Source organism: Phacochoerus africanus, chromosome X (assembly GCF_016906955.1).
Source record: "Phacochoerus africanus isolate WHEZ1 chromosome X, ROS_Pafr_v1, whole genome shotgun sequence".
Lineage (NCBI taxonomy): Eukaryota > Metazoa > Chordata > Mammalia > Artiodactyla > Suidae > Phacochoerus > Phacochoerus africanus.
The window spans coordinates 46,678,746-46,691,285 of NC_062560.1; the positions used below are offsets into that span (position 1 = coordinate 46,678,746).

Here is a 12,540-nt window from a genome sequence, read left to right on the forward strand (position 1 = left end):
ACTTCCCTATATCAGGATGTATAAAAAAATAAATCCTGAGTCTTCCTTATGTGCCAGAAGGTGTACTAGGCGCTAAGGACACAAAAATATGTGCAGCCCCTCCCCTCATGGTTCTTCTAGTCCAGGGGTCACTGGATTATTTTTTCTGTACGTGGCCAAGTAATAAATATTTTTAGTCTTTCCAGGTCATACAGTTTCTGTCACAACTACTAAGTTGTGCCATAGTAGTGTGAAAGCAGCTATAGACAATAGATAAATGGATATGTAGGGTTCTGTTCCAAAAACACTTGGAAATTTGAGTTTCATATTATTTTCATATCGTGAAACCCTATTCTGCCCTATTTTTTTTTTCTTTTCTAGGGCTGCACCAGCAACATGGGATCTTAGCCGTGTCTGCGACCTACACCTCAGCTCATGGCAACACTGGATCCTTAACCCACTGAGCAAGGCCAGGGATAGAACCTGCAACCTCATGGTTCCTAGTTGTATTCCTTAACCACTGAGCTACGACAGGAACTCCTTCCCCCTTTTTTTAAATGGCCACCCCCATGGCATATGGCAGTTCCCAGGCCAGGAACTTCTTGGCTGCGGCTGCGGCAACACCAGATCCTTTAATCCACTGTGCTGGATCATGAATTGAACCTGTGCCTCTGCAGTGATCCAAGCTACCACAGTTGGGTTCTTAATCCCCTGCAGCACAGCAGGAACTCCAAATCTATTCTTTTGTTTCTTTTCCCCAACCATTTAAACATACATTTAAAAAAAAAAAAAAACACTCTTAGTAGCAAGCCATCCAAAAACAGGTGGTGGGCTAGATTTCACCCATGGGCTCTAGTTTGCCAACTCCTGATCTGGTCTAATGGGGAAGATAAATGTAGAAACAGATTACTTCCATACAATGTGATAAAAGCTGATAGAGTTCTATGGATGTCAGAGAAAGTCCACCTAACTCAACCCAAGGCATCAAAGAAAGTATTCTAGAGACTACCCCAGAGCTGAACCTTAAAGAACATTATTATGAAGGCATTAACTAAGGAAAGAAAGGAAAAGAATTCTCGAAGTAGAAAGCAGAGAATGATCAGAGTCACAGAGTGGGATAAAGAGCATGAAATTCTTGAGGATGCCAGATGAAGTTACAGGTATGAATAGGGATGAAGATATACAATGTCTTATTTATCATGCCTCTGGGCAATGAAGGTCACTGACAAGTTTCCAGCAGGGGATTAATATAATTGAATGTGGATTTTAAAGTTATTTCTGTGGCAACACCTTAGCAAACAGATCTGAGACAGCTGAGAGGCTACTGAAATAGTCCAGGGGAGCGATGATGAGGGCAACAGTGGTGGACATGGAGGGAGGAGGATAAATTCTGGAAGTGTATAAGAAGTAAAACCAATATGCCTTAATGAGGGCAGACGAGGAGTCAAAAATGACTCCGATTTCTCACTTGGATGGCTAGGTGGATGAAAGTACCACCAACCGCTACTGGAAGGGGAGAGAGTTTTATAAGCTAGATAATGAATTCAAATTTATACATACTTCATTTCAATTTTCTGTTGGGTTTTCTTCTAGAGATTTTTACCAGGCCACTGTGTATGAGCTTTGGGGAGAGATCAGAACTAGAGATACAGTCATGAGCACGGGGGTGATGACTAAAACCATGAATGCATGCAGTTGCTCAGAGTAAATGAGTCAAGTAAGGAGAGTCATGATCAATGGGGATCTAAAGGAGACTGACTAGATAGGAGAACATGGCATTTGAGGCCTTGATGATAAAGAGGAGCAGCTGTAAAGAGAACAGGGTATGAGAAAGCTAGAAGGCTGTTATCAGAGAATTGAATTTTGTCTTTCCAATTCCTGAGAATTCAGCCCAAAGGCCTCAAGAGAGTGGTTCTCAAACTGTAAGCTTTTCACCTAGAAAGTTTGTTAAAACATATTTCTGGGTACCACCCTCAGAATTTTGATTCAAGAGGTCTGTGGTCATACCCAATAATTTGCATTTCTAATAAGTTCCCGAGCGATGCTCACCAGTGAGAACCACAGCCCTAAAGAGTCCATTGTATGTAATGAACTAACTTCTTTATGATCCATGGAGCACACTCCTAGTGATATGTCATCCTTGGGAAAATCGAGATAATGGCCACTCATTTTCTCTGTTTTGTGATTCGGATGAGGAACTGTAATGGAAAAAGACCGGAAGCTGTCAGGTTTTTATGACTGAATCACCAGACTCTAGCATAAGTTAGACATTCAATAACTATTTGTTCACGAAAAGGTTGGCAAGGTCCAGCTCAAGCGACTGAGCTGCTGATATAGAAGGACTTATCTCTAAAGTTAAGATCACAGATCCATAAGACTAAAGTTTGTGATCCTCTACAAGGACAATGAAATCTTTCTGAATGACTGCAAGATTATTGAGGTAAAGAAGAGGATGGTGAAGCAGATACCGAAACATAAAATGGAATGGGAGAAGGATGTGGAGACTGATAGATGACATGGGCGCAGATAGGAAAATGATAAAGCATATTTGCTTGAATTTCAAAAGGGATTTTTTTTTTTTTTTTTTGCAGGAGGGTGGAGGGATAATGGCTTGGAAGTTGTCTGTGGAGAGCATGTCTAAACCAGAGCATATGTATATACTATCCATTAAATTGTTTCTAGCTTTTTAATTTTATCATTACATCAGTGCCCTGGGACTTTACTCACATGATCAAAAATAACATCTACACATTTTCTCTTTCTGTTCAGTCTTGTAATTTCCACCATATACATCCTCTTTCTTTCATACATATTTCCTAGGATCGTTCCTAAGAATTGTATGTGTTCAGTTGCTATTGTGAATGAGATATAGTTTTCCTTATAGCTCCTAATTGGTTCTTATGATCTAGTGTTAATTTTAAATAAAATTTGTGCTTCTTTGACTTATTCTTTGAACTGGTTGTGACACCTTACAATTTCCTCATTAATGTTAAATAGAATCTTGAACGTATGTTGATTTTATATTTCTATGAAAGTTAAGATTTTATTTTCTTTTAACATTTGCCGTGAATTACTATTGTCCAACATTATTCAAGTGAATTTGACAGAATTTCATTGATAGGTTTTGCATCTAAATTCACAAATTGGAGAGAATATTCTTTTTTTCCTTTTTATGACCCCACCTGCCACATGTGGAAGTTCCTGGGTTAGGGGTTGAATGGGACCCACAGGGTTGCCTATGCCACAGCTATAGCAATACTAGATCCAAGCTGCATCCACGAACTACACTACAGCTTGTGGCAACACCTGGTCCTGAACCCACTGATCAAGGCCAGGGAAAGAACGCACATGCTCAAAGAGACAAGATGAGGTTCTTAACCCACTGAGCCACAACAGGAACTCCTATTTTTTTTTTTTTTAATGTGGCATATGGAAGTTCCCAGGTCTCCCGGGTCAGGGATTGAACCTGAGCCATAGCTGGGGATTGAACCGGTGCCACCACAGAGACAACCTGGCACATTAATCCACTGCCACAGCAGGAACTCCAGACAGAATATTTTTTGGGGGGTGGTTTGTCAGGTGTCAGTATCAGAAGGATGCTACCTTCAAAAACGATGTGAATAACTCTTATGATTTTCAACTATATAACATTGTTATAGAATTGCATTTGGCTAATCCTAGGATATTTGAAGGAACTTACTGATAAATAAAATACATCTTGTCTTAAATATTTTTGGAAGTTTCTCTTTGATAATTGTTTTTAATGTTTCTACAACTACAGATCAATTTAGTTTTCAAATTCTCAATAATTCTTGGCATTTAACATTTTATTAGATATTTTAAATTTCTCTGAGATTTTCAAATTTATCCAGGTATGATTTTGTAGTATTCTATAATTTAAGAAGCCTTTGTTGTTCTATTTCATTTATCATTTACATTTTATTTATAATTCATCTTTGTTTTCTTGATTAAATTTGCTAGTGGCTTATCTATTTCATTCATCCCCTCATTAAAAAATCCCCACCCCTTGGCTTCATATTATATTGGATTCTTAGTCACATAATTTCATTCTTCATTTTAATAATGAACTATTTAAAATTACAAATTTATTTCTGAATATTGCTCTCAAAGATTTGATAAGTTGTGATCTCATTTTTGTTATTTTTTATTAGTCTGACAGTGTTTCTTTGAGCTAATACTTGCATACAAATGTGTTCTGAAATATTCATGCAGTTGAAGACTTTTATTTGTTTAAATTTGTTTTTAAGTTTATAAAAGTTTTTCATTATCATCAGAGAACAAGGCAAGTATGATTTCTGCTTTCAAGAGTTTGCAAAGGTTTTCTTTGTGGCATATCATATGGTCATTTTTAAAATGTTAGTAGAGGGAGTTCCCGTCGTGGCACAGTGGAAACGAATCCGAATGGTATCCATGAGGATGCAGGTTCGATCCCTGGCCTCGCTCAGTGTGTTGGGGATCCGGTGTTGCCATGAGCTGTGGTATGGGTCACAAATGCGGCTTGGATCCCATGTTGCCATGGCTGTGGCTGTGGCATAGGTCTGTGGCTGTGGCATAGGCCAGCAGCCGTGGCTTGAATTCGACCCCTGGTCTGGGAACCTCCATATGCTATGAGTGCGGCCCTAAAAAGCAAAAAGCAAAAAAAAAAAAAAAAGTTAGTAGAAAATTTGAAGAGGTAGCATATTCACTGTCCATAAAATATAATTTTGACATTGATTAATTAGATCTTATGAATTATGGTTTTCAAACCTTTGCATCTACTTTGTTTTAGTTAAATTATGCTAACATCTCCCATATCAACTTTCTATAATTTTTCTTTTTGTATTGCATGTTTTTTCTCTATATATTTAGATACTTTTTTTTTAATTTTGTGGATTTTTTTTTTGCAAAATAATGATTCATGAACACAAATCCTCAATATAGTTTGTATCTTTCATCAATAGAAAATGAATGTCTTGGGACCAACATGATTGTGCAGCTATTGGTCCTTTTTTTTTTTTTTTTTTCAAATAGATAAATGACACGACCAGATGCCTGTTTGGAGAATAGAATGATTGGAAGGAGGTGAGACTAACAGATGACAAGCCAGCGAGAAGGCTCTTGCAATGTTCTGGGTAAGAAATAACAAACAATTCAATTAGGACGAAGGCTACAGAGAGGTTTTTAGCAAGCAGAATCAAGACTTGGAATAACTTGAAGTCGGTTGAAGCAAGCGAGAGAAGCTGAGGGTAACATCTAGATTTCTGACCTAGTTGACCATTATCTAAAAAACAATATAGGAGGAAGACCTCGGCTGGATTTTCAGAATAAGCCATTTCCTAAAGTTCCTTCTCTTTATATTCATCCCCAAAGACTCAAGCCCAGACCTGAAGCTCAATGTTGAATCTTTGTCAGTTGATTGCTTTACTTAAACCAAAGACTTTTTTTTTAAGTTATAAGGTTTTCTTTATTTCTCAAAGCCTGTGCTTTGGACATTCTGGGATATCAAGGATGTTCTAAAAACAAGCAGACCACCTCCCATTATTATAGGGAACCCTTTGCACTTTCCAAAAAAGCTTGGTGGCCTTGCGAAAGACCAACAGGACAGTGAGGTCTGGGCAGTTAGGATCATGCATCCGATCTTCCTTTATACCATCACTCTGTCCCCACTGGGGTTGTGCTATTCAAGCAAACTTGCCCTGGTTCTTTTCAGGCTTCTGTCTTTGCTTCACCCCCAAGGAAGGGTTTGAATGGCTTTCTACTTAGTATAAAACACTAGGCTATGGGTTAAGGATCCAGCATTGTCACTGCTGTGGCTCTGGTTGCTGCTGTGGTGCAGGTTTGATCCCTGGGGTCCAGGAACTTCCGCATGCCAAGGGTGTGGCCAAACAATTTTAAAAACCTCCTAGACTAAATATTAAATTTTAGGGAGATCATACTTCTTTTATGTGCTAAGAGCTCTTTCATAAATTGGAAGATTAACTTGGACTATGACAGAATAAATGCCCTATATCATCCCTAGGGTAGTCCAAAGGTGAAGGTTAAGTTTTCCACAAGAGGGCAGCATCACCTAATAAATTATGTCATTGACAGCCTCCTCCAATAGGGGTTGAGAGAGGCTAAAAGGGTAGATAGTGTAGGTTCAGGGAGCCATAGACCTGCCACACCATGAAAGCCAAAGGGCCCTACTATCTCCAAGGCCTACTATCTCCTCAGAGACTGGTAGTGGCAGATGTCATTACAACAGGAAGAAAGAGGACATGGAGCTTACCAACCAAGGATGAGTGACACGCCTCAACACCCTCATTCTTATGACTGGCAAGATCAGAAGCCACCAGGGATGGTATCTACACTCCTTCTAAGTGTTAGTATCTCTGTATAACCAGTATTTCACAAGAGCCTTTATTGCCTATCGGATCATTTTCACCCCTGATGGTTTCCCAGCAAATCTTGCTCTCTGAAGGATAGGTTGCAAAGCACAATACAGTCTGATGCTCTCCTTATTTAATAATGGTTGGCTACTCCAATTATGCTTCTTTTATACCTTAGGGAAAGAAATGGGACTGAAATTCATTGAGAACCCATTATGTTAAAGGCATTTTACATAAATGGCTTCACTTAATCATCACCATAAAGCCACTATCTAGGAACTATTTCCCATGTGACAGAACTAGGAAGTAGCATACATGGGTATACCTGGCTCCAAAACAAAAACTTCCAAATTCACCAAGCTTCCCCTTCAAGAAGTCTTATTTAAAACCTAAATCATGAACCATCCACAATTAAGTCCATGACAATGTGTCTACTGTATAAAGCGTTACTTAACCTGCCACCTTCTACCCAGGAACATAGGCAGGTGTGGCTTAATCTTAGGTTCTAGCAGGTAATGCAATAAATCAATAGAATCCTGTATATCTTCGCCTTTACTAACTCACTCAAAACCCCTTTCCCCCTATCTCTTTCAGGATAAATCATTTGGATGTAGACTAGGAGAGCAAGGGAAGAATTTAAGGATGGCGTCTGTGTTTCTGGTTTGGTTGACAAAGGGCATGGTGGTCCCAGCCCCTGAGCTAAGGAGCTTGAGAGGAGAAGATGTGTTAGGTTTTGGACACATTGTGTGTGAAATGTCTAGGAGGAAGTTGGCTCTAGGGGTCTGGTGCACAAGAGATATAGTCATCCACATGGAGATGATAATTAAAGCTTGGGGGCTGGGTGAGATTTTCCATGGTATATGGATGAAGTTAGAAAGGGTAGAAGTAGGGGAAACACCAACATTTAAGGGATGGGCAGAGGAAGAACAGGTGGTAGGGGAAACTCATTTTTTAAAAAAATGAACCGAGAGGTAGGAAATGAACAAGGAAATGAAAGCAAGAAAGGAGAGTTTCACAAAGGAAGTCATAATCCAGAGCAACAGTGTCAAATGCTCTATGTAAATCCTATATGATGAAGACTGGAAATAATCCATGGACACTGACAATTAGGATGTAATCTATAACTTTTGACAAAGTCATTTCAGTGGACTTCTGGGGGTCAAATTCAGACTTTGGTGGGTGGAAAGCTAAATGGCAGATGAAGAAGTAGAGACAGTGAGACTGAATATGTACAAGAGGAAGAAGATGGGGCAGTAGCCAGAGGGGGAAGTATGCTTGCAGGAAGACACTGAAAGTTTTTTTGTTCTAGTGAAAATAATTCAGATGGAAAAACTTAACGCATGTGTATAGAATAAAGGTTACAAACTAACAGAAAGGGAGAAGTATGAGCTCCAGTAGTACAGAGCAAAGATGCCACAGCAAAATGATAAAGAGACCAACGGAAAGCTCCCACTAGGCAGATACTTTAGCAGCAGTAGAATGACTATGCCCAAATATGGTCTCAACTTCCTTCTGTTAATGCCACTCCACTTACCTGGAAAGCCTTTCCCCTCCTGATGGTCTGTTTGTCAAATTCTACCCACCTTAAAACTCAAATTCCACATCCTCTATGAGGACTTAACCTAACCACCTCTTTGGAAGTGCTTTCTTTCTCTTGAAATCTAATAGCAATTTCTGTCTGAACAATCAATTTGACAAATCACTCTTTGCTCGATGGATATCCTTTGTTGCTTTCTTTAAAAAAAGAAATGTATTGCTAATTAATTTGTCACATGTGTGTCTCTTCTCCCCTATTAGAATCTATGCTCCTCAAGGGCAGATGGCTCTCTTAGGGTTTGCTACAGCCTCCAGAGTGCCTACTATGGCTGGGAGTGGGGTCTCTTTAATTCTATGTGGTTCAGCAGTGGCAGCCTTTTGTGAAGGAGGAGGCAGAAAAACGCTGGGATAGATAGGCCCTTGGTGTGTATTGAGTCATTCAGTTCTCTCAAAGCAAATAAAGAGACTGGGTCTTGCAGAGGTAAAATAAATTTATCCAAGATGACATGGGTGGTATATGGTAGTGCCAGTATTTGAACCAAAGGCCCTTTCTCTTATGCTATTCTGTTTCAATTGTGTCTGCAAAATTCTGTTCACGTGCGACACCTCTTTCCCTGATGATATTGACAGAGTCATGACTCCATTGAGGCTTTACTACCAATCAAGTGGTTTCAGCGGCCCCTGCACCTTTAGAGCAAATCTCCCTGAACCTTACCTCCTGACAATCAGCTTGAGGATCCGGAAGGAGCCTTTGATGAGGATGAGGGCCTCTTGGCGAGAGCCATACAATGGAGTGCCATTGATATTCACCAGCTCATCACCGGTCCTCATCTTCTGGGACAAGGCTGCCTTGCCTCCATCTTCGATCTGTGTTGGAGAGAACAAAACAGAAAGCAGGTGGTGAGGCGACTCCTTCCCCCACATTCTACTTCCTGGCTCCTCTCAACCTCTGAGCCCCGAGTAGTCCTGGAGGGTGTGGGGGTGGCTCCCAGATGTTCCAGGGAGCAGCTAAGCTAATCACAGGCCATTATCTACTGAAAGCAAAGCTTGGGCAAGCCATTGAGGAAGAAGGCAATAGCCCCATTGGGGGAGTCGAGCACTTCTAAATAAGAAAATGATGCTCAGAAGGAACCACACGGTGTAGGCTAAAGTAGCAGTATGGACTAGCAAACTGCACACAAATTAGAGCCAGAAGAGCTAGGCTCCAGCAAAATAGCCTTTGGCAAGTCCTTTTCTTTCTTTGGGCAGGCTTTGAAGTCGGACAAAATTGAGCGTGAATCTTGGCTCTAGTACTTCCCAGCTGTGCGACCGCTAGCAAGTTACCTAATATCTCCGTGTCTCGATGGCCTCGTTTGTGAAATATAGATAACAAGTGTACCTACCCACAGGGTTGTTAGTGTATGAAGTGTCTGGGAGCATAAGTCCTCAATAAATGTGAGCTCTGATTATCATAGCAAGCAGCTTGACTCTGAAGACCTTGAAGGTGGCTTCCAGCTCAACATTCTGTGAGTGGAATTGCAAATCCAAAAAATTACAAAGTAATTGACTATTTATCATATCTTTTCCACAAGTGCCTAGCACAGTGCTTCCAGTGTCTGGCACAGAGTGGGAACCGACCAAAAGCTGGGAACATGGGTGTTCACTGTTCCACCAGAGCCTACAGAATTTCCTCTGGCCAAGGGCAATCTTGGCAGGAATGCAGTCAGGCTGGCAGCAAGGTGCGGGGGTGGGGTGGGGGGGTGGGGACTGAAAGAAAAAGTAGAAATAATAGCCACTGGGTTAGGCAAAAGGAAAGCAAAGCAGAATGTCCGCCAAGTTTCCTTGCTTATGGTTACTTTTGCATGTAACATTTTTTCTATCACAAGCGTGAGTTCTACCTATTGGAATATCAACTCCATCCATGGTGGTAGGAGTCATCTCATCCATCCATTAATTTATTACTCAAATTTTTAGTTAATTTCTAGTATGGAACAGACAATATGCTAAGTGCTAGAGATACAGAAAAGCACAAAGCATACATAGCCCCCAGCTTCAGGGGTAGGTTATGATCTAAAGTTCCTAGGTCCACGGATGGTCAGGTGAAAAAAGGTCCAACCCACTAACGGAATCAGGAAGAGATGTTTGTTTGATTCTTTGTTTCTCCCAGGGGCAAAAGAGTTGAGCATGATTAAACCATGCAATCCTTAGGGAAAGTCATATTCTAAATAGGACAAAGTCTGGTCTCTGCTGCAGGTGTTTCTACATTTACTTCTACTCTTGTTCCAACCTTTCTTTCAGTCTTTTATAACATCCCTCCAATCTATACCGCACTGTGCAAGTTAGAATATTGCTGAGCTTTAGGTTGGCCAGCTCATGTGCAATTTGGCAGATGAGACCTCCTGAGTGCAGAGAAAAATGTTAATTCAGGATTTTAAAAATCCCATCAAATAAATTGAAATTCTGAGTTGAATCACAGACTGTTATTAAATTTATTGCTGCTAACCCAACAGTTTTTTTAATTAACCTTTGTCTGACAAATCATAGGTTAGCCAAGTGACATTGAATAAATATACCTTTGTTCCAGTACCTGGGCCACCACTCAAGACAAAACAAGCCAATATTGGTAAATGGGGAACAATTCTACGCAAATTAATTAGGATCACACTCTTATTTCCATTGTCATTATCATTATTACTTCACAGTCACTGCTGCCAAAAAAAGAAGAAAAAAAAAAGAAAAAGAAGAAGCAAAGTGCTGTACTTGAATTTCAGAAGTTCTATTTGAATGACTCATTCCTTTGGCATCCATGGAAGGCCCTCAGCATCAGGCAGGACTTTCAACAGGCATCAGCCATTTGAAAGGGCTTCCTTAGGCTAACAAAGAACCACAAACAGGAGTCTAACTAATGAATGCTAATAGATTTTTCCTGTTGATGTACATTAGTCTTAATTCACTCTACCCATTTTTTTAAATGCATATAACTCAATTATCCATATTACTGTTAACCATAGCAAGTCTTTCCTTCAATATGTATTGATATTACGTGCCACCTTGGGTTAATTAAGCACTTTGTTACATCAACAAGATCTGTTTATTTTAGGCCAGAGAATGAAAGGGGGGAACCTTTTAAACTAAAATGCTTAATTATTGCTGCAGCAAAAGCTCAGGCATTTCGCATTGCCTGCCGCCACTTTGACTGCTACTATCCAAAGCTTTGCAGGGACTCTTTCTTGGACTATAGCCTCAAGCCAGTGGTCCATGCCCCTTTTTTTCTGTTCCATGCCTTTTCTCAGTCAGCAGCAGCATCTCATTCAGAACATAATAACTCCATTTTAGCACAAGTGTGAGGATTCAGATTTGCAGACAACAAACCAGCAAATGATGGGCACCCAGCACAATCCCAAAGTGCAGACAGGTCCAGATCAGGAATGCAACTCCATTTGGTTGAAGAGCCCTTGACTATACCCCAAACTAGCTCTTTCCCAGAGCCAGGGTGTTTTTTGAACTCCATAACAGATTCCTTCTTACTCCTCCTGTTTTGATTCTTTCAAAAAGTATTGCTCACTGGTCTTTCTCCTCCCCCTTCCACCTCTAAATTCCTGGGATCCAGCATGTCTTCCATTTATTGTTTGGCATCCCGACAGCCAGTTCTGCAGGTCAATGGCCCAACCACATATTTGTTTATACAGAAGATAAAGCAGCTGTTCATGTTTCTAGCAAAGAAAAGGAATGAAAAGAAAAAGGAAGGGAAGGGAAGAAGGAAAAAAATATGTATATATATATATATATATATTTTTCTTCTGTAAAAGATTTTGTTTTTCCCTTCCCACTGTGCCACTTATAACTCTGGCTGGGGCTCAGGAGAGGTGTGAATCAACAAACATCTTGAGAATAACATGTCCTGCTTGAAGGAGCTGTATAGCATCATTTGATGCTGTCCATTCAGTAAGGCTGGTCAACTTTCCAGCTCTTCCTGAATCAGCCCTTCAGGGTGGCTTTCCTGTTTCATTTGAAGTGTTATGAATTCTCAGATTGGACCCAGACGCATTGGAATGTCAGTGTAAACACACATCACAAAGCTCAATGTAAACGATGGTTAACTTACTTGTCATTTCAGATTATCCAAGTGATCGCTGGGCTAGCAGTGAGTGGCCCAAGTAACTGAAAATGGAGTGCATAAAGGTCATGTAGCCAAAAGCCATCTGGTGTCTGGAAAGTTGGAAAGAATTGATTGACCTTGGACAAGTCCCTTTTCTTTCTTTTGGCCCCTTTCACCCTTACTGGTAAAACATGGGTGTGGCGAGGTCTGACTAAATGATCTCAGAGGGCCGGTGGAGCTCTGACATTCAGTGACTTGTGATCAGTTAGCAAAGTCATGCATTATCCTTCTGCTGACACAGATAATCCCACTGTGCTTTGCCTTCACCCATGTTTCACTCCTTCAAAACTGACTAATCAACATCCATCTCTCATTTCCCTGTGGTCTTCAGCCATTGTTTCAGAGTGGTCCATCAAGGATGAAACACTTTTAAAAGCACAGTTGGGACACTGAGAGAAAGAAATTCCTGAAGCCCCATTTTGTGCTAATGAGCTGATGAACTGGAAATTTTTGATGGATCTTCAATGAAGCGTGAAGTGCTCTAATAACTGTCAACAAAGTGACAAGTTGGCCACTTGA

The 12,540-nt window shown here is 40.4% G+C and overlaps 1 protein-coding gene across 2 annotated transcripts in view; it reads right to left on the reverse strand.

Annotated features, from left to right (window-relative positions):
• Positions 1 to 12,540, reverse strand: part of SHROOM4 (shroom family member 4) — a 214,279-nt gene that overhangs the window by 99,944 nt on the left and 101,795 nt on the right. For both annotated transcript variants that reach the window (XM_047764744.1, XM_047764743.1), the window contains exon 2: positions 8,599 to 8,750. In XM_047764744.1, coding sequence (XP_047620700.1) covers positions 8,599 to 8,750 — 152 coding nt within the window. The remainder of the gene's footprint in view (positions 1 to 8,598; positions 8,751 to 12,540) is intronic.